Below are 24,000 nucleotides of genomic sequence, written 5' to 3' on the forward strand. Positions count from 1 at the left end.
ATCGCGGTTACCACCTGACGAAGACCAGAGGAATAGTTGGCCGAAACGTCGTGAAACAACTAAGAAAAGATGAGGATAATAGTCCGCAATAAATAAAAATTAACAATCATTTTATTCGTGAACAAGCTGGTGAGGGAGGGGGCGGCCTTACCGAATCGCAAAATACGCTTAAATATATTTTAATTCATATATATTTCTTATTCATTATTACAAAGCCAATCGTCTACTGAATATTGTATTGTACTTAATATATAGTGCTGACTCCAAAAGGTTTTTTTATTGACTTATGTGCTTTCAGCTAGAATCGAAAACGAAACATGTAGCACTCCAGCTGCGTTCTCTACCAATTTAGATATCACGAGACAGATAAGAAAGATTGGGTTTGTATTACTGTACACATAGATTCGAAAAAGTTGTCAAAAAGCAAATATATAACAAATAAATGTTATCAAAGGCAAGATAAGTCACTTTTCTACCAAACTGGATATATTTTTCGTGTTTTTATTCAATGTAACATGTTTATTCAGCTCGAAAACCATACTGTGTTTACCGATGTATTGGAACATTCAAGATGGCGTCTTATTCTCTCTTTAACACGGTAAGTGTGGGAAAAGATGTTATAAATAAAAAAACGGATAAAATACTGTTAAAAGCTCGCTCAATATATGTTACCGTGACATAGGTTGACATATATTCGGCGGGTTTTTAATAGTATTTTGTATAGTTTTTTATTTATAACACTTTTTTCCATACTTACGGTGTTAAAGAGGGTGTGAGACGCCATCTTGAATTTTCGAATACATCGGTAAACACTGTATGTTTTTCGAGCTGAATAAATATGTTACATTGAATAAAAACACAAAAAATATATCCAGTTTGGTAGAAAAGTAACTTATCTTGCCCTTGATAACATTTATTTGTTATATATTTGTTTTTTGACAACTTTTTCGAATCTATGTGTACAGTAATACAAACCCGAAAGATTTAATATTAAACGACTTGCAGAAATGAATTGAATTTGCACATGCGCAGAAAGCAATAGAAACATGTCGGCAATTTGAAATGAACATTTTGCATTTCAACTTTCCTACCTTTGTACGCGTTATTCATCCATCCAAACAAAGATTTTACTCATTATGAACCATCCTTGGTGTGTGATTATTATTTCCTGTTAATTTCAGTGTTATGTGACCAATAGTTTAATAGTTTATCAGTTAAATATTTACACACACACACACACACGCACATACATCCGTTGTTTTATTTTTTATAGATTTCTTTTGGTATTCTTCTATTTCCAGCAATAGAGTATTTAGTGTGCGTTGTTTATCCGCAGGTAGAGATGGTAAGTTTGTAGAATAGTGGCACAGCCTCTCATTCTAACATTTTAAACAACTATATGGGATCTTTTCCGTTAACGAAGAAATTAACGAGGAACAGAAGAAAGAATTGTTTTAGTAATGGAAAAAGAGGAAAAATGGGTAAGAATTGCACGCAATGTTAAATGAATGCTCTGTTAGGAGTAAAGTGTTCATTTATAAAGAAAGGATGAATGTCCTGTTTGTACGAAAAAGAGAAATGTTCGTTTGTGAAAAATGCGTATACTACAGCGTTGTTGAAGTCAGGGTCATATTTTATTTTATTTTTGTTTTATTTTACTTCAGTCGGAGTTCTCAGAAATCAAGGGGCCCTCTACCTGGGGCTAACACTTAAACTCTGTATGAGATACATAGATATCCGAACGTTCCGTTAAAGTATCTCTCAAACACAGAGTCTCTGATTGGGGAAGCCAGAAAAAAAAGTTTAATGCTTGCACCAATCAGCACTGAGCTTATAATCCAACTACAGATTCAAAATCGTAAACCGCAAGCTGTCGCTGCTACACTGATCATCTCTTATCACTACTGTTGTGACGTCATGTAGCGAGAGCTAAAAGAGACTTGTCTCTTTCGGGTTTCGCTTAGAACGAAACAGACGCGTCAAATTAACCGCTTTAAATTAAGTCATATCCTGGGACGATTATGACGTGCGATTTTTTGCTCTGCTCAGAAAAAAATGACAAACAATAAAAACGGATTCAGAACCATGTCACGTGTTTGTGTAGTCATGACAACCAACCGGTTCAGTAATTCACATGTACCACTAATAAAAAAAAAAAAAAAAATGGCGGATACCAAGAATACATCGAAGAAAATTGAACGACATTATAACATTTGTGTATCAAAATTACTGTATTTGTTATACTAAAAAACTCTTTTCCCAGATATTTATTCAAAACAATAACGACCTTTGCTCTTTTTAACTTGATTATAATGTAAAATTATTTATATTATTGATGCGAAATATGAATCTAACTTCTGTTTAATCTTCTCTCGTGATGGTAAACTAAGGCCATCTAAATGGTTTTGTAATTCTTGAAATAAGTGATAATCCGAGGGAGCTAGGTCAGGAGAATATGCGGGATGGAGCAAAATTTCCTAAACGAATTCTCCTTAAAGATCTTTGGTTTGTAGTGTTGTGTGAAGACGATCGTTATCATGACAGAAGATAATTTCCTTTCTGTTGACTAAAAAACAAAGGTTGATTTCGAGTCAACATGGGTGTGAATATTACATAAATAATGAATGATGCTTTAATAATTGACAAAAAAAAAGCTATGAATTAATCATTGTGATATGTTTAAGTTATAACAATATGCATATCACAATCGAGAGATTCTGTTGTGATCGCCTTTTTAATAAAATGTTTCTACGCTCGCCTTTTTCGCGACAAACAGGTTTGCTAGAATGAAACTCCAGGATCAGCAGTCGTTTATCGACAAAAGTTAGCCTACCGAACGATTCTCATTGTGTTGCAGTTTCGCTGTAAAATAAAGTTGATGCCAATTTGCTTGCTGAGATGTGGGTTTATTTATGGAAGGTGGTGACCCTAGTTCTTGTTCAGCATTTTATTTCAATCAAATGAGACCAGATAAAACTTACTGTACGAATTTCTTCTTAATCAACCAACAAATAACCCCTCCATGACAAAATAAATAAATAAGTATATGGTATTTTAGTATCATTTTATCTTAGGTAAAATTTTAAATCATTGAGTTAATTTATTAAAATATTTAAGTTGCTAACAACCGATCACTTATTAAAAAAAAATGGCGAAAAATAGTCATTTTAACAGAATTTGAAACACACTTTTAGAACAGCCAAAGTTTATATCAGACTAGTTGGACGTACTCGCCATACAACATGATTTATTTATATAATATATAAAAGGTTATATGTCTGTTTGTCTGTCTATCTGTCTGTCTGTTTCCATATTTTAAAACTCTATCTCTTCTGAAACTAAAAGTCGCAGAACGGCGCAAGGGGGCCCAAATGATTGGAATTTTACAGACAGTTCTGTTATGGGTCATTAGCCGGTTAAAATAGATTTTATAGGGTGAGAAATAGGTCACAATTTATCTTAGTTTTTTTTTTTAATTTTTAATCAGTTCATATGCTTGACACTTTGCTACAGTGGTAACGTCACCAGCTTTGAATGCTACAGTTTTGCTTTCGGTTTCGATTCTAGCTGATGGCAGCCAAATACTTTTTCTTTTACTTTTGAAAAATCTATAATAATATATACGAAATCTGGACAAATAAAAAGTATCATATTTACTGAAAAAGCCGGACAACCCCCTCTCCCGCTACTAATATATATATATATATATATATATATATATATATATATATATATATATATATATATATATATATATATATATGTGTGTGTGTGTGTGTGTGTCTGTATGTGTGTGTGTGTGTGTGTGTGCGTAGGGTGTCCCAATAAAATGTATACACTCTTTAAATCATCTCAACTGTCTACATGAATATGCTAAACCAGGTTCCCAAGATATGTTCAGTAATAAAGAATGACACTTCCAGCAGAATGGAGCACTTCTCCAATATCATCATGACGTAAGAGCATATCTTGATAGTCACCTGCGAAATAGACAGTTAGGACGAAGAGGAAGTATCGAGTACTGTCCACGGTCACCGGATTTAACCCCTCTCCAGGGATTTTTCTCTTTTGGGAGAGCGGGGAATGGGGAGGTATGTTAAACACAGGGTTCACACCACAAAACGAGCTACAATGAATGAGTTGAAAGCAACCATTGAAACAAGACGTGTCAACATACTAATTGAACTGATTAGGAACGTTTTCGATTTAATCAGTGAGCGTTGTCAACTGTTCGTTGACCACAATAATTTGAACACTTTTAATAATTAGCTGGTTTTTATATTTGTTCACAGTACTTTGATGTATGCAACTTTGCTTTCTTATAATAAATTTCGGTTTTATGGTTATTTAAATACTGAATATATTTTATTGGGACATCCTATATATATATATATATATATATATATATATATATATATAGTCTTATTTATAGAAACAATTGTAACTTACGATGAAATACACTATTTGTTGCTATCAATCTATTCCTTGATGTCTTGATTATGTTAAAACAATATATATATATATATATATATATATATATATATATATATATATATATTGTATAATAAAAGGTGAATCTGCATTGCTCATTATATATGCTCCGTTATATGTCTTCGTTTGTTTTCAGCTTGTGTCCATCCGGAACACCTTTGCATTTTATTGCCTTTTAAAAATTTTCTTTATATACACACAAGATAAATGCTTCAAGCAAATAGCATTAAACTTTTATCAAATTTCTAATACTTATTGCATACGTTATGAGATATTTTGTTTAACTTTCGTGTACTTGCATACCAAGTAATGACTTAATTGCCCTTTTAGCCGTTTCAAAATTGTATTCTTTTAATTAAAGGCAACGAATAAGCAAGAAAAGACATCAGCAAAACCAGATGAAGAAGAAAAATTTGAGCAATCCAGAAAAAATTCAGTTTAATGACCTTTGGGTCAGAATAAACACACAAAAGTAAGTAGACGGGTAATTTCTTTGTATGTGATACATATGGGGGGGAGTTCTTGTTATTTATTACTAAAATGCACTTTGATTTGTATTATCTCATGTATGTATGTGTCTTCTATAAGGTCTTTTTTTGCTCTTTCTGGTATTATATTGTAATGTATTTTTCTTTCTAAACAAACAAGTCTGTATTTCTGACAAATATATGCACGTGAAGGTTCGATATTGACATAATAAGATTGTTTCTGCTTAACGAAACGGATCTGAAAATGTATTGAAATTTTAATATAAAGAAAGAGATGTTTGGTAAAAAAAATATTTGCGTCTTGGAATGTAGCTGTACTGTTATTTACACACACAAACACACACACACACACACGCGTATGTGTGTTTGTGTGTGTGTGTGTGTGTGTGTGTGTGTGTGTGTGTGTGTGTGTGTGTGTGTGTGTGTGTGTGTGTGTGTACCATAATTGGCTCCAACAACACAAAAGTAAACAAATTTTTGAATAATAGAGATAAGACAGAAAATGAATCTAACAACGTAAAAGATTGTAACTGCCGGGACCCTACTAAATGTCCAATAGGGGGGACTGTTTAACTTCAAACGTAATATACAAACGTGAAGTTGTTACAAATAATGAAACTAAAGTATATCTTGGGAGCATCGGAACTTGCTTTAAGGACAGATATCGTAATCACCTAGCATCGTTTAAAAATGACACTGAGAAAGAAAATAACACCACAAATAATGAAAACAACAACAATGCAGATAAAAATGAAAACAATAGAAGAGATGATCACAATTACAATAATGAAGATAGAAACAGAACGAAAATAAAAAACAAAAAACTACGAAAAACTCAACCACTTTTGCAGTATGGGTTAAGGAATTAAATAAAAATAAGATTGGATATAAATTAAGATGGTTCATAATTGATAGAGCGGAAAAATATAAACCAAGCAAATCAAAAAGATGCAACCTATGTATACTAGAAGAATACCATATACTAATATCAAAAGAAAAATTAGTAAACAGACGACAAGATGTAATTCACAAATGTCTGCACAGAAATCGATACTTAATTCCACGCATTACACCAGATTAACAATTATTATGCCATAAGAGTATCCTCCCCTTGAAACAAAGAAATTTACTAATAAATAAGAGTTCAAAAACCAAACAAAAGGAATATTAGAATAAACCCGCATAAATGTAGAAATAAAATTATTAAAAAATAGGAAAGAATAAATGATGGAAAAAATTGAAAATTAAAACAAAAATAAAAAATACGAAATTATGGTTTAAAACAGAAATTTATTTTAGTATGACACCCAAGATGGCTGACGTGTAGCAACGTGGGGATGGAATTTCCTTTTTCCCCAAACACTAGGTTTATCATGTACAAAATCAACTTTTTGTTGGTAACATCAAATGGAAACAACATTTGACGAGTTGGTGAAGACAGGAGATTTTTATAGGCACATAAAATCATAAAATTGCCATCCCATTAACGAAACGGCTGTAATGAAGAAATCCAAGATGAAATAAACAAAAGTTACAAAAAAGAAAGTCTTTAAATTTCAACAAAGTTTTGCACTATATATATATATATATATATATATATATATATATATATATATATATATATATATATATATATATATATATATATATACACCAAGTTACATGTATTCAGGAGAAAAAAAACTCGTGAATTAAAACGAGTTTATGAAAATGCTCGATAAAAAAAAGCAAGATATAATATTTTTATTTATATAGAACAATATTACATAGTCACTACATCGAACATGCTAATGTTTCAGACAATAGTCAGTCCAGAAGAACCAGACTTCTTAATAGGAGCACAAGCTTTATTGCGTCGCCCGAATGAAGACTCGTGGTCGGTCCAGACCACAAGTCTTCTTCGAGCGACGCATGCTTTGAGGGATAAAGCTGGATAATCAACCAGACTAGATGAATTCTCGTCCTCTAATCCGGTAAGAACAAGGGATTACGAAGGAGACATCGTTTATTGATCGATTACGGGAAAGAAAAATTAATATTCTTAAATTATTTACTAACTCAACGTTTGAGAGGCAATGACGAATTTTAATAGGATATTCGAATGGTTATGTATATTTTTTAGAAATTATGGATTAGCCTCAGGAAGGAGTCCTTAATTTCTGAGATTTTAGACGGAAGTAAAATGAAAAAACAATACAGATACATACACAAAATAGAACACATATCTTTCCACATTCGGAAAACGCAAATATTCACGCATACATGTACATATACACACATGAAACACGTGACACGCACATGCAAAATTCTCTTTCTCTTCCTCTCCTACACTCACTCTTTCTTACATACACTCATCCTCTCTCTTCTTTTCTCTTCCTCCTCTCTCTCTCTTTCTCTCGCTCTCGCTCTCTCTCTCTCTCTCTCTCTCTCTCTCTCTCTCTCTCTCTCTCTCTCGTGTCTCGCACTTTCCGTGAGTCTATGGGTCAGAGGTCGTGTCAATTCTGAAATGTTTGACACGTCGGAATAATAGGATAAGAGCGGAGTGACACGTAGCGCCGGGGACTTCATAATACGGCCACACAACACACTATCAACTTGTATTCATCTCAATTTGCACGTAAGAAATAGCTGTTAATATGAGAGGCACTCCCTCGTATTATCATTCCCCCCACCCTTGCCAATCCCCACCCCCGCCTTTACTAGCAAAGCTCCCTTTTCCTATCCCCTATCCCCGCAGGCGAAAAATCTAGTAAGTCCGGCAATACACGTAGTCAGCTTTTTATTTCGATAATAATAATAATAATAATAATAATAATAATAATAATAATAATAATAATTATTATTATTATTATTATTATTATTATTATTACTTAATAATAATAATTATTATTATTATAATTATTATTATTGTTGTTGTTTTGTTGTTGTTGGTATTATTATTATTATTATTATTATTATTATTATTATTATTATTATAACAATAATAATAATAATAATAATAGACATTGTTGTTTTTGTTGTTTTTGTTGTTGTTGATAATATTATTATTATTAGGTGGTAACGAAGATAGTGGTTTCAATCCTATCCAAAGCCGGCCAGATGCTTACTTGGCCAAAACGTGGTGAGACGAGAACAATTCCGAAAGGCAGTAATTGCAGTGAATGCAGTCAGGAGATTCAGAGTTCCTATCCGTCGCGATTACCACCTGACGAAGGCCAGAGGAATAGTTGGCCGAAACATCGTGAAACAACTAATAAAATATGAGGATAATAGTTTGCAATGAATAAAATTAATAATAGAGAATTGGCTGTATAATAATAAATACGAAATCTGTATAAATGAAAATACCTTATTTAAACGTATATTACGACCTAGCAACGCCGGCCGACCTGCTAGTAACATATAACAGAAAACAGACGAATTAAATATTATTTATAAAACGCCATTGAATAAAAACAATAAACACACTTTTTAGGTCTGTCTTTGATTTCTTTTACAAATTCTCGATCGACGGAATGACAGATTAACAGATGCTTAATTGTTCGTTAACGGTCTCTTCCATTATTATTGCCATTTTAATCTTAATATAATTAAAATCCCCTTAATATTACAATTTATGAATCATGGGAATAATATTTGATGGTAGGAAAAGAATACCAGAGAAGTTTACGGTTGGTTCTTAGGTAAAAATTGAATAGGGAAAATAAAATATCCGCAGTGAACACATGGACAGTTAAAAGAACGTAAAGTCATTTGCAATAGCAATCGAAAGAATCAGAGAAATATAAAATTATATAGTGTGTCGTTTTTAGGACTTATAAGGTGCGCCATTCATTTCTGATGGTTACATGTTGGCCTATTTTAGTATGTTTTTCATTGAGCTAAATACAGGACGGCCCACTTAAAAGTAGCCCAGCAAAAATTTAGTAGAGAGAAGGAACATTCTTTTATTGTAGTTTTATTTAAAAAAAAAAAAAGATGCTTGAATTACTCCCCGTTGACATCTATGTATTTCTGGGAACGTTTAACAACGTTTGCAGATACTGCCTATAAATCTTCTCTGGTGATCCTCCTGATAGCGTTGGTAATGTTCTCCTTTAGTTGGTCTAGATTGTGACGATTATTTGCATAAACTTTTTATTTTAAAGTCCTCCAGCGATAAAAATCACACGATGATAACTTCGGGGAACGTGGGGGCCATAACTCTTTGCTTATTGTTTTCTCTTCCGTAAACATGTCATGAACTCGTGTTAGTGATCTGTGAGACGTGTGACATGTAGCGCCATCTTGTTGGAAAAGGAATTGCATTGTGTCTTGTGATGTCAGTTGGTCGATAAGAGAAAGATAATTTGGGCTACTTTAAAGTGGACCGGTTAATCTAAAAAAAAAAATTGATTAGAGAAAGAATAGATATATATCGGGCTAGTTTTAAGTGGGCCACCCTACAGAAAAACAAAATACAGTGGAACAACTTCTTGCAAGTTTGCTGGGGGGATATTCAGTCATTAGATAACTACTTGTGAATAATAATACCCATATTAAAAAAATTCTTAGTCGAGCATTTTAGTTCTTATTTCCCGTTCAAACTCACCCTCTAAAAACAAAAATAACCCCAGAAATGAATTCAAACTCTCTAAAATACATAAAATTGATATTAGATGAGTTATATATAAAATTTATATTAGATGAGTTTCTGTGTTTCAATTTAAGATGTTTTCAGACGCCATATTGGATTTGGACCGATCATTGGCTGAATGCTGTTCACTGAATAAAATACTAAGACCAAACAATTTCAGGAAACCTTTTTTTAAGTTATTTTTGTGTGCGACTAAGTAATAGATGTTTACTTCTGTATCTTACATTTTCTTGCATAATATTCCAGGATCATGTTGTTTTCTTACGATATCCTCCGCTCTATTATATATATTTTTCTTACGATATCCTCCGCTCTATTATATATATATATATATATATATATATATATATATATATATATATATATATATACAAGATATATATATATATATATTTAATTATTATAGTAAAAAAAATAATTATATATATATATATATATATATATATATATAATCTTTCACCAGACTATCCATTCACGTGTAATCACCTTTTTTCTTCGCCATATTCCCTCTGCTTCACTTTTTGTTATCAAGTAAGATCTTTGACTTACTTGTTGTTTAATCAAATACTTATGTATGCAAAATGCGAGATCGGATTTTGCTAATTCCTACCCTCTGATGAGAAGGAAAGTATTTCTTCGAAACTCCGCGGATTAAGGACTATCCACTTATCAAGCTTTTCCTTCTCAGATTAAATATGTTTTTAACTCTGTTTCAAAGTGTTTTTAACATGTTTTATTAACTGTTTTCTTGTATATATATATATATATATATATATATATATATATATATATATATATATATATATATATATATATATATATATATATATTAGTGTCGGGAACCGCAAAAATTGGAACTTTTCGGGGTCTCGGAGTCGATGCTTATTTCGCAATGCCTAAAACAATTCTTGAATTAGTCTTTTTTTTCTATTTGATTTTGTTCAAAGCAAAATTACCTGTTGCTGGTAGTTATGATAAAAAAATAAATATTTATTGATTTTAAACTGCTAGTAGAACTAAAATCTATAAATCATCCTCCATAAGTGTATTTTTACGTTTAAGAAAATATATGCATATTTAAAATGTGTTTTTATGGTATTCCGAAAAAATTTACAAATTAATAGTTGCATATTTAGAGTTTTATATAGAATTGGAATCGGTAATTGTATCGGAAAAATATTGGAATTGTTCCATTACTAATATATATATATATATATATATATATATATATATATATATATATATATATATATATATATATATATATATATAACTACTTAATTTACTCATAATAATTAATATACGAAAGTATAAATTTATGTGTAATCTTTAAGTATTTACTTCAAAAGTGCTCAATACGTAGGTAGAGCTAGTTAGTAATTTATAAAATATATATGGTGATTAAGCTACACTGAATATTCCGCGTTTCATCCACTCTAGGACTCTTTAGTGTAGCTTAATCGCCATATATATTTTATAGATTACTATATATATATATATATATATATATATATATATATATATATATATATATATATATATATATATATTACACAGAGATCACCACTTATCAAGGCCCGGAAGCCACTCAGGGATAAGGGTTATTGCAAGTACATTACGTTAGTGAGGAGATTTGATGAAATGTTTACTTAAGGGGGCGGTTCATTAGGAATTTGTTAACATTAGACTTGAAGACATCCAAGTTGTAGTCCGGAGGGAAGCGGGCAGACGGAACAGAGTTCCACAGGCGTGCAGTTCTAAGAAAAAAGCTTTGTTCATGAAATCCGCGTTTTGATTTAGGCACAGATATAGAGTGGGGGAAAGTTTTCACAGTGGATTCAGCTAGACGGGTGTTTTTCGTGAAAGATTGGCGAGGGGGACCAGGGATTGGAGTTCAGACGAGCACCTGCCATGAAAATAACGATAAAACAAGGATAGGCTTGCAACGTCTCTTCTGTGGGAGAGGGGTTGCAGGGTAGAGAAAAGGGCATCCCCCACTAAACCACGAAGTCTATTTTGTACTCTGTCAAGGCATGATAGGCTGTTTTTGGCAGCTCCTGCCCAGATATGGCAACAGTATTCCATCCTTGGCCGTACTTGGTTTATATATATATATATATATATATATATATATATATATATATATATATATATATATATATATATATATATATCAATTGAAGTTCCGAATTTGTTATAATTTTTTTGCTCATTTCCTTGATAATAAATTCTAGATACTTCTAAAAGGCTTCTTTCAGTAAATTCATTCCCATTAAATTAACCCCTCCTATAGTTAACATGAAAGCGATTTTTAATACAAATTTATAATATTTATAAAACCATAATATCATATGTTGAGCTCAGTAATATAGGCACTATTGAGCTATTAACCCAACTTATGTGTGATTGTAAAGGAATTTAAATAATAGGTATGTGCGTCTGTGTATGTGTGTATGCGTGTGTGTCGGGGTAATTTCATCCTGCATGCGTTTGCGAGTAAAACACGTGTTCTTTCTAACCCTCGGACGAACGCGTTCAAAGTGCTGAGTGGAAAAAGCAAATGATAACACATTGTATTATTGACCCTGAAAACCGCTTTGTTCGAAAAATGTTATTCTGCTATTCCGAGAATGAAAATCTATGAAATGAAATAAAGTGGTACGTTTCAGGTAGGTACATCTAAGTTCCACATAATTCGGTATTTTAAGAGAAAAGAACTTAAATAAGCAATATTATCCTCATCTTCTTGTTGCTGTTCTCACGGCGTTGATTAACTGATGATTAACTGCGACGAGATATTATTTAAAGAATTTCAAATTAATCCAATACTATATTACATTCGGTACAGACCCGACAATGGGAGAACAGAATATAAAAATGTGGATTTATAAAATCAAAAAATTCAACCTCGGTTGCTCTTCGGGACCCGTAGCGCAGTGGATAGAGATGCGGCATTCTTTTCCTACATATCTACGATTTTAGGTGAACGTTATCTGAAGGTAGCGGTTTCAATCCCACCGGTCAAAGGAATCAGTTACCCAAACAGACGACAACAACTATGGAAGACAGTAATTGCTGTGGATGCAGTTGGGAGATTCGATATTCCTATGCCGCCGCGGTTAACGAAGGCCAAAAGAAAAATTGCTTATTTAAGTTCTTTTCCACAAATTATTAATAATACAAATTACTCAAAAAGGAATTCCAAATTCCTTCAATGATATTAAATAAGCAGCTCAATGAACCCGATGTGACCAGAAAATATTATCCCTACGAATCACAAATTATAATATTAAGGGCAGTTAAATTATATTAAGATTAAAAAGGTAAGAATAATGGAAGATACCGAATCTGCTAATCTGTTATTCCGTCGATTGAGAATTTGGAAAAGAAAAAAAATCCAATGAGGGTTTGCAAATAATATTTAATTCGTCTGTTTTCTGTCATATGTGTTACTAGCAGGCCGTCCGGCATTGTAAGGTCGTAAAATACGCTTAAATAAGATATTTTAATTTATACAGATTTCCTATTTACTATTATACAGCCAATTCTCAATTAGTTTTGTATATAACTAGCAAAAGGTACCCGTCGTTGTTCAAAAACAGCCTACAGAAAATGGACTCTGATTTATGAAATTATGATAGGTTATGAAAAGGATCGGTTGTAAAGAGATAGCTTCGAATTTGGGGGTATCAAAACTAAAGCAAAATATAATGAAAGTAAAAATAAAATAGATTAACCCCATAAGTTATTATACCATACCTGTTCACACAGAAACACTTATCACAATATTCTGTGAATCTATATTAAAAAGAAAAAACTTGTCAAACTTTGTGACATATTTCCATTCTATGGAGGTCAGGTGCGAACGAACACCCCATGATTTTATTATACAATATTTCTTCAAACTGAAACATAATTATCAAGGTATACTAACGCAGACAGATATGAAAAGTCTTTATTAAAGTGTGTGCCTATTTCCATTCTATAGAGGCCAGGCGCGAACGCAGACCCCACAATTTTATTATACCATCCTTATTTAAGTTAAAATATACATATCAAAGTATTCTTATGTGCATCTATATCATAAACACTTGTAAACGTTTTTTTTTTTTTTTTTAAATTTTTTATTTCCATACTATGTGGACCAGGCGCGAACCCAGATCCCACAATTGTAATGAACCACCGTTTTGCCAGATCAAACATACCCATTCCTGTGTCTCGATATATCTTCTATCATTATATCAGTTTTTTTTTAAATCGTCAACCATATAGGAGCCTATTCGTGACCAGACACACGCACAGACATTCAGCTTTATATTATACCTATTTACTATGCCTCCCCACGGGACAGAGTTAGACAGCAGGGTCGTTTTTTTAACGTGGAGAAAAGGTACAAAAATAAAAATTGTCTCGGTCGTGAAGTATTTCTCCTCCACCGAAAGAGAACAAGAAATGGAAGTGCAGCATCTGAAGAACAGATGGTATTTATTTGCTCCCCCACCGAGCAAATTAGGCACAAGGCCAATTTTTAATGTGAGGAGTGAAGGGAGGGGGAAGGGAAAAAGGGGACCAGCTCCCGAGAGGTGGGAAATGGGAGCTGGTTAAAGATCAGGTATGTGGGGTTGCCCCCACATCTGGTCTTTGCTTGCAGTATCTGCCGGAACAGATACTACACTTTGATCTTGTTTATATATTTTATTGAGAAAGAAAAAATTGAACATAAAAAACGTACAAAAAATTCAATTCAACAAAATTAGGCACAAGGCCCTACAAGAAATTGGGAGGGGGAGGGTACAGGGTCTTTTTGACTATGTAACAGATGAGACTTTGAAGTCTTACTCTTGACTGGCAACATTTACCAAAATACCTCAATCACTCTGTGGATCCTAATCTAACTAATAACCCCAGCGTTCAATGTAAAATTTAACTATGTACAATTTGTATATTCATTTCTGTATGTTGTGTGTGCATTTTTTTTTTTTTTTTTTTTTTTTTTTTTTTTTTTTGTGTGTGTGTGTGTGTATGTGTGAGAAAATAAAGTTCGATTTCATTAGAAAGAGTTCTTGAATTAATTGGCGTAAAATGTTCGTGGAGTGGGAAAAAACTAATGAAAGTGTTCATTTCAAAAATAAAGAAAAAACTACTAATGTGTTGTTAGTAAGACCCCCCTGTACTATTCTATGTGGCTAGATCCCCCACTGTTTTCCGGGGAACCGAAAACAAGCAGAGCATCCCTAATGGGGTTTGGGGAAGTCGCCTTAATGGAGGTGGGAGAAAATAAAGCAACGGATGGAGGGGGTAGGAAGGTGACCTCTGAGTAGGGGGATGACCGGGGGCATCAGAAAATAAAGATGAGGAGCAGGGGGGTTGGGCAGACTCAGAGGTTCTCTAATACCAAAAAATAAAATCAGGAACAGGATCTCATTTGTACCACCAGTCAAGAGTTACTTTACTGAACTTATAATGCTAACCTAGGCGGGATGGGTTCCGTAGGACCCAGCACCGCCCATGCCATGCCTAAGGAGGGAACACGTATTGAAACTTGGCTCCTCGACGGATGCACAAACTAGTGCTGTGCACCCACCTCTTGTCAAATTCCACTCTAGGCAACCTCTTCCAATCGCATCTGATCTTTACTTTAAGCAAATGTTTAAAGTAAACGATCAGATCCCGATCAGGAACAGATGTCCCTTCGTGGACCAACTTGAGGCGCGCGATCCAAATGGTCATACGCGCTACTGCTAGGATCGCCAGGAAAACCAAACTTTCCTCCCTGGGGAACGGCGGCTCCATGTTGTACACAAAAGTTCCTACGTCGAGCTCGAGCAGACACTCGGCATCGATGCGAGCTGTTACCCCCTCGACGTACCTTAATAGGGGCTGTATCCGGCTGCAACTAAAAAACGCGTGCTCGATTGTTTCGGGCTCGCGTTCGTCACAGCACAGACAGAAGCGGCTGGTATGTTCTTTATACCGGAAAAGTACGTCGAAGAGGGGCAGCGCATTTCGGACCAGTCGCCAAGTCAGGGAGAATTCCGAGTTATTCAGAATCTCCCGTCCCGGCGCCCAACGCCATTGAGAACGGACAACCTCCATCGACCATCCCATCCGCCTACAAAGTGGATCCTTCGCGGTCCCCTCCACTAAATCCCGATACAGTTTCTTCCTTGGCTGATCGAGGACATTGGTCCCCGGCAAAGCTCTAAGAGCGGTTCGGCATTCGGAGAAGAACTTGGACTCCCCCTTCGGTCTACGACGACCTTCTACCGAAGGGTTGGGTTTGAGATTGGGAAACGAGTTCTCAACCACAGGGACCCAAGGAGCGTCTCCTTCAAGCGAACGACCCAGGAAAGCCAATCTCTCGGCGTTTCTATGACACAAGAGACTGGGCTGACCCAGGCCTCCCTCGCTCGGATTTTGAACACAGACCTCTCTGCAGACATAATGCTTACCCTCGTTCCACAAAAGTGAATCGAGGCGCCCTTGTAAGCGGGTTAGTCGTTCTGCAGGGAGAGGAAGTACAGACAAACGGTAAAGGATGAGCGGAAAGACGTATGTAGCACACGCCTCCGCCCGACCCTTCAAGGACAATTTCCTTCCAATCCAAGTCTTTACTGACGATTTGACCTTAGACTGTACTTCCGACCAATTCTTTTCCAGCTGAAGTCCCGGTCCAAACCAGACACCGAGAATGCGGACCGGTCCATCGGTCCAGCTGAAAATACCTGGAAGCGAGTTTACCCCGGTCCAGGCCCCCAACCGCAGGCCAACAGACTTGCTACGGTTGAAGATGGCCCCTGTTACTTCTTCGTATCGAGCGAGCGCCTCGACCACCGCTTGAACGTCCGTGAGGCAAGACACGAACACGGTGACGTCATCGGCGAACGCGGAAACCCTGGCTCGTGTGCCTCCAGGGAGAGCTATTCCGCGCAGGACTGGTGTAGCCGCCTCGTCCCTTAACTTGCGAAGGAGGGGTTCCAACGCCAGGACATACAACAGAGGCGACAGCGGACAACCCTGTCGCACCGACCGAGAGACAGCGAATGACTCCGACAGCTTACCGTTGATCTGCACCGCTACCGTCGGCCTGTCATACAGAACAAAGATCCACTTGCGGAAGTCCGGATTAAATCCGGCGGCCTCTAGCACAGATCCTAGGAACCGATGGTCGACCCTATCGAATGCCTTGGACTGATCCAAACTGATCAGCGCGGCTTCGGCGTCGTCTTCTGTCCCCTCTATGATCGAGCGTATCAAGTGCAAATTGTCTTGAATCGATCTCCCCTTCACAGCATAAGTCTGGTCCGGTTCGATCAAGTCAGTGATGACAACCTGCAAGCGATTCGCAAGAATCTTTGCCAAAATCTTTAACTCTGTGTTTAGCAGAGTCAAGGGCCTAAAATCATCAAAGTTTTCCCTCCCACCATGCCGTTGACCTTTCCTCAGCAATGTGATCACACCTTTGGTCACCTGTCCAGGGATGGAACCCTGGGCAAACCAATGGTTGAACATATCCTTCAGAATAGGGACCAACATGGGCGACAGCCTCAAGTAAAACTCGTAGGGTAGACCATCAAGCCCCGGGGATTTGTTATAGCCGACCTGCTTCAACGCAGTAATGACCTCATGTTCAGTAATAAGACCATCACAGCTAGCCGCCCGAGCCGCCGTGAGGCGGGGCGAGTCAGCCAAATAGCTGCCAAACTCATCAACCCTGAGTCCGGGTAGTTGGGTGAAGCGCACCGATAGATGCTCCCGAAACCCCTCGCAGATCTCCCGAGTCGATACTAAGGGGTGTCCTTCCAGGTTATGTACTTTACGAATGTACCCATCCGAACCGCGCCTTAAAGCAGCCTTACGCTCAACAGCGTCAACATTCACAGCCTCGTTAGAAACTTTCTTTAACCTAGCCCTAACTACTTGACCTTCATACCGCTCGCTAGCCAAGCGGTTGAGATCTTGTTTAGCTAGTGCTAACTCTAGGGGGTCTCCCCCCTCCACCGCCCGGGTCAGCTTATCCTCTAAACGCTTCTTTGCCTTAGCCTTATCTATCGCGAGGCGTTGGCTATACTGGACAGAGAAGCGCCTAATTTTGGCCTTGAGACTAACCCACCACTTACTCCCTGTAACCGCCCCCACTAAAGCCCGCTGAATTAGCTCAGTGACCTTCAACCGGTAGTCCTCCAGCTCCAACAAGGTGCTGTTGAACTTCCAGTATCCGGCCAGTTTAGGCCTAGCGCTTAAGCTCAAACGGGCCATAACAAGTTTATGGTCCGAGTGTCCTAGCAAGTGGAACGTGGGGCAAGATAGGAAGTCTACATCGCCTCTTCTAACTAACATCCGATCCAAGTAAGTGCTTGGATGGGAAGGCACTACAGGATACCACGTCCACATCTCCCGCCCCGGGTGATCCAGACGAAATCTGTCGACGAGATCGCACGAGGCCATCAGGTCAGACAGACTGCTGTCACACCACGCCGACCCGCTAGTCCCCCCGACCTTATCTATTTTGGGATCAAGGATTGCATTCCAATCCCCCATTAAAACTAACCGTTCCGGATCCACTAAGAAGCCCTCCAACCGTCGAAAAAAGGTTGCCCTCTCTACAGCAGCATTGGGAGCATAAACAGCAACAATCCGAAAAACACTACAATTAACAGCAACATCAACAACAAGCGCCCGCCCGTCCTCGCCTGCGTGAACAACATTCACCGACGCTGACAGGGTGCGACTCACTAGCAAGGAGATTCCACGACTATAGGTATTGCCATATGCTGAGTAGACATCGTAATCGTTTACCAGCACCTGACAATCCGCGTCACAAACAAAGTGGGTCTCCTGGATAGCGGCAATATCTACCTTGAGGGACACCAAGTCTCTCACAACGCGCGAGGCCTTGCTTCGACACCTGATGCCCCTCACATTCAATGTAGCCAAGTTCAAAGACATGATCACTTACCTCAAGCACTGTCACAGACGGGTCTGAAATCCTGGGCAGTGAGGACATGGCAGGCCTGGCCAAGGCTGCCGGTAAGTAAATCCGATGAAGGTGATCCATCCTTGGCCACGCCCCCCACGTCCAGGGGGAAGGTTAGTTTGAGTGCCCTGTATAGCGATGGGTGTACATACATGGGGATTCTACCCTCACATTTAAAGAAAATGTTGGTCAGTGAAGGATGGTCCCTATCCACCAGCTGCTGGCCTGGGATCGCATTCTTCGCTGCCTTAATCATTGCCCACATTCCTCCAGTCCTACCGTCCTTGTTGACCCTAACGAAAGTGGTCAACAAGGGAGCGTCCTTGAATTTAGTGGGGTCTGTTACTAGGTCTCCACCGACTTTTTCAAAGTTTTTGAGTTTATTGTACCGGACCTTCTGTTGTCCTTTAAGGTCCGGAGCCGGTTGGAGAGGGTCTGTTTCACAAATCCTGCTTCCTGGCAGAAAGGGGAGCTTTTTGGTCCGTTCAGTGCGGACTTTGGGAGTGGGGGAGGGGACCTCTTTTGGTTGATGGGGAGGCTGAGCGCTTGGGGAGGGGGTAGCCTGCTCGTTTTCTTCTTTTTGGCTCCTGTCACGGGATGAGGGGCGGGAAGAGTTTCTTGGGGCCTTTATAGGAGAGGGGGAAGGTTGTTCGGGTTGCTGGGGTGTTGGGATCACAGGGGGCTCATCCTGTGTTGTTGTTGCGAGGGAGTCCTTCTCAGTCTCAGTGGGGGTAGGAGGGTTTGCGCGTGTCTTGCGGCTTTTCCTCCTCCTGGCCCTCCTGATCTCTGTTGCGCTCAGGGCCATAGAGACTGTTGTTGTCTCTTCCTCTGCCTCTGACGCGGCCTCCTCCTCAGATTCTGGTAATTTCCTCTTGTTTGAGGAGGAGGGTGTCTGTGTGTCCATTTTCTCCGTCTCGCTCTTCGGTTGTTCTTGGTCTTGGGTGACTGTCTGCAAGGATGGCTGTTTGTTGATCTTGCCTTTCTTTACGACCGTCACCCAGCCTGTCGGTGCCTCTGGAGGATTTGCGGCCGGCGCGGGAGCAGCGGCTTGATTTGTTGTCACGCTTGTTCCCGCCGCTTTTGTGGGCTTCTTCCCTCCATTCCTCTTTGGACAGTCCTTCGCCATATGCCCTTGTTGTGTGCACAGCCAGCAATGAGGCCTCCTCCCTTCCACTATAAGGGAGAGTGTCCACTCTCCGAACTTGAGTGTGGCTGGGATGGCGCAGAATCCAGCCTTGTCCAGGACCATCTGTACTTTGTAGTCCCCGGTCATGATGTTTCTTAATCCGCGGACCGGGGTGACTTCCTCTACGTCTCCATACTGGCTTAGGATAGCCCCCAGTTGTTTGGCCTCCATATAGCAGGGGACGTTTAGAGCAGAAACATTTGCTCTCCTCTTGTTCATATAGATGGGTTGGAGCTTTATGTTCCTGCTCTGATGGCAGGTCCTGGACAGCCTGACTGCGTCTTCGGAGGTGGGGAGCAGAACATCCCACTGTGCGTAACTCCTTCTACAGATGTAGTTGGCGGGAATGTTCTGCTCCAGCAACACGTTCATCATGGTGTCCTTGTTGACGCCCGTCAGACCCCTTGTCTTGGTGTCTGAAGTTATCAGCGAGAGCACTCTTTTCTCCAGAACTTCCACTTGACCCGGGAGGGGTTGGATGTTGTTCCCCTGGGTATACTCCTTGTAAGTGGAGTCGAAGAGTGCTCTGTAGTCTTCGGGCGTCAACTTCCCTTGCTGCTCTTTGGGGCCCCATGCCGGTCCTCCATCCTGGTGGGTGTCAGCTGGACTCGGGTTGGGGGGCGTAGCTGGTGTTGTGGGGCTCTCTCCTGTTATGGGCATTTTTGGTTTCGGAACTGGGCCGTTACCAGACAAAGTAGGCCATTGTGTCCTTGGCGTTGTTTCGTCCTGGCTTGGTTTGCTCTCCGGGCCGCTGTCCTTTCTTATTTTCTTTCTTTGCTGGGTGGCTGTCCCCTTGGGGGATGGAGGTGTCTCCCCTTCTGGTGCCGTGTTCCCAGCTGGAGCCTTGGTGGGTACTGTCAAGGGTGTCTCTCCTTCCAGCTTGCTTTTGTTACCACTGGCCGGAGAGTCACCCCTTTTCCGTATTTGGTCCTCTTGGGGAGTGTTGGGGGGCCAATCACTGTCTTCCCCGCCGAATAGTGAGCTGATGGAGGCTATTACGTCTTCATCCAGCGCCTCGGTTTGGTCCGCGGTGCTGATTTCCTCCTTTTCTGTTGGGGAGTCGCCCTTTGGGGGAGCGGGGGATGGGTTCCCCGGTCTTCCTCCCTTGGTTCTGCCGTCCTGGGGTGCAGCTGGTTGGCTGGGTTCTGCACTTTCCCCAGCTAGTGACTTAACGGCAGCTTTTTCCGCTGGGTTGCCCTCGTGGGGAGCGGTTGCAGGTGCTTTTTGGGGGGTCGCCGCGGGCTGCGGCCCTACCCTCCCGCTTTCTTCCAAGGTCGCCGCGCGCCGGGGCCCTACCTTGTTTCCTGGCGCCGTCTCGCCGGGAGATGCATCAGCTCCCTCACATAGGGAGTCGTTCGCAGTTGAGATGCTGCGCATTTGGGGTGACGTACCCCTCCTGCCTGGCATCGTGGCGGTTGCACTGGCCGCTGGCGCGGACCAAAGTGTAGTGGGGGAAAAGAAAACCCAGGGAAATGGAGGGGGAGGAGGGGGAGGAGCGGACTTTGAAGAAATTAGAGTTTTTGACTTCCCCTCACGGGGATGTCGGGTTAGCAGCTCAGATCCCCCCGCGAGGGGGGAGAGCAGAGAAGAAAGACGCAGTGGGTGCTAGCGGGTCAGAGTGCCGCGTCGCAATTAAGAGAGAGAGGGGATAGGCATCCCTGCCCACAGAGGGGAGCAGAAACGAAGCACCCGCCCTACCCCACGTCACCCTACCCACTAACTTACCCCAACGGAAGCGAGAAAGAGAACCCTGTCTGCTCGATCCACTGGGAGAGCAGCGAAGATAGACAAAGTTTGGGCCTGGCAGGTCAGAGTGCTGCTCAGGCAATTAAGTGTGGAGGAATTAGACCATCCCCTGTCTCTAGAGGGAAGAGACCGGAACGAAGAAAAAACGCATGCAAAAAAAACAACAAAAGCAGGTCTCAACTACCAGCTAGTGGTGCTGGTCCCGAGATTCCAGTCTCCCAAAAAAGGGGATCGGTTTCCGGGTCCAAGCTCCCACAAATGTGGAGTCGGTCCTTTAGGTCCTGACTCCCCAAAGGAGGGGGTCGGTCCTTGCTAACGAAAGTTAGTATGAAAACACCTTAACCTAGCCCGAAAGCCCGGTGGCGGAAAGTTTAGTAACTGAGAGAACAGATACTACACTTTGAGATATTAAATCTTTTATTCATGTTAAAAAAATACAGTAAAATTAACGGTGAACAAAAAACTTAGGCACATGGCCAACTCAAAAGGGGGGATTTTGGGGGTCGTTGGTCATCCTTGTCGCTCCAGAACTAAACAAAGTCAAAAGTTTCTCCCAGCTAGTATCTTCTTTCACCATAATACCGCATTCACCCTTTCATCTTGGGGGACGTCCTAGTAACTCCCAATTTTTAAAACATTTTTTATTGACGTGTAAAAACAAAAAAGATAACAATAAAATGGTAACAATAATTCATTTGTGTCGAGGGAGGGGGAAGAAAAAACAAAAGGTGATTAGTAGGACCCTCCCAACCCCGTCTAGTTGATAGACTGCCCGTTCCACTAGGTTTGTAAAAGGAACCTCGCTTCTGCGGGTCAGTCTCTAGGTGGGGATGCCCTCTAGATGGGGGTGAATGGAGAAAAGAAAATTTTGTGGGTAAGGGATGGAGGTTAGTTTGTATTTCTTTTTCTCCAAGATGGGTAAAATTTAGAGGAAGGGGTGAAAAACAAAAATTGCAGGTAAGAGGGGATGGGGATCTTGGAGGCTTCCTAATCGGGGAGGGATGGAACACACACTCAGCTAGCTGAGAGACTACTTGTTTAATTTAACTTTACAGAACTGCGCGTTCCACACCTAGGCGGGGAACACGTATTCGAATTTGGCTCCTCTTCGTACACACAGACTTGCCACATGTATCCATCTTCTGTCAAATGCCGCGCGATGCAGCCTTCTTCTATCACATCTGATCTTCACCCGTAGTTGGTGTTTAAAGAACGCGATCAGATCTTGATCAGAAAAAGACAACACCCCCCGGCAACCTTGCAGACGCGACGTCCAAATCACCATTCTCGCCACGGCCAGAATCGTAACGTAGACCATTTGTCTTTCCCGGTCCCACGGCGGCCTCACGTTGTCCACAACATTGGATACAGTAATTGGGCGAGGATGCTCAGGATCGATGCGAGCCGTCACCCCACTGACATACGACCAGTACTGGCGGAGTTCGCGGCAATCAAAGAAAGCGTGATCCGTAGTTTCCACAGCCGTTGTCCCACAACGGGGACAATCGGGCGACTCCAGAAACCCAGAACTGCATTGTATGTTGTTGAGTGGAAGTGCATTTCGGGCCAATCGCCAGGTCAGAGAGAACTCCGAATTGTTCAGATGACTCGAACCTGGCGCCCAGCTCCACGCGGAGCGGATCTCACTCTGCTGCCACCCCAAACGCGCGCATAGCGGGTCGTCAGCGGCCTCCCTCACTAGATCCCTGTGGAGTTCCCTACGGGTAGCAGTCACAAGGTCACTGGACCTTGGTAGTCGTTTTAGCGCGGCTCGGCACTCTTTCATGTAGGCAGATTCTCCCCGCGGCCTGCGACGGCTCTCGATGGAAGGGTCGAGAACGAGGTCGGGGAAGGCGGCAGTAACCACGGGGTGCCACGGTTGGTCCTCCTGCATATAGTTGCTCAGGAAGGCCAGTCTCTCAGCATCTCGATGACACTTCAAGTCCGGCATTCCCAAGCCTCCCTCACACGGACGTTGAATACAGACCTGTCTGCTCACCCAGTGTCTTCCTCTGTCCCAAAGGAGCGAGGACAAGAGTTCGACGAGAGCTTTTAGGTGTTGTGCAGGCAGGGGAAGTACGGCCAGTCGGTAAAGGATGAGAGGAAAGACGTAAGTGGCGCACGCCTCAGCTCTACCCTTTAAGGAAAGTTTCCTAGGAAGCCACGAACTGACTGCAGCCTCCACCTTTGACCGTACCTCCAACCAATTCTTGTCAAGCTGGAGACCCGGTCCGAACCACACGCCGAGGATCCGGACCGGGCCATCTGTCCAGCTGAAGGGCGCAGGGAGGTTTGCGTTGCCACTCCATGCGCCCAACCGCAGTCCTACCGACTTGTTGCGGTTTATCTTGGCCCCTGTAATTCTTTCGTACTGTGTGAGTGCCTCCGACACGACCTCAATGTCTCTGGAGCCCGACACGAAGATCGTGACATCATCGGCGAACGCGGATACCTTGGCAGCTGAGCCGCCAGGCAG

The 24,000-nt window shown here is 40.4% G+C and overlaps 1 protein-coding gene across 1 annotated transcript in view; it reads left to right on the forward strand.

Moving 5' to 3' along the window:
• LOC145298595 (metalloprotease TIKI1-like) overlaps positions 1-24,000 on the forward strand; it is a 417,606-nt gene that overhangs the window by 388,039 nt on the left and 5,567 nt on the right. Inside the window, exon 6 of the mRNA XM_080144330.1 lies at positions 4,853-4,963. Within this exon, the coding sequence (XP_080000456.1) occupies positions 4,853-4,963 (111 nt within the window). The remainder of the gene's footprint in view (positions 1-4,852; positions 4,964-24,000) is intronic.

This window comes from Euprymna scolopes, chromosome 2 (genome assembly GCF_053919585.1).
Source record: "Euprymna scolopes isolate OS-2025 chromosome 2, ASM5391958v1, whole genome shotgun sequence".
NCBI classification, from domain to species: domain Eukaryota; kingdom Metazoa; phylum Mollusca; class Cephalopoda; order Sepiida; family Sepiolidae; genus Euprymna; species Euprymna scolopes.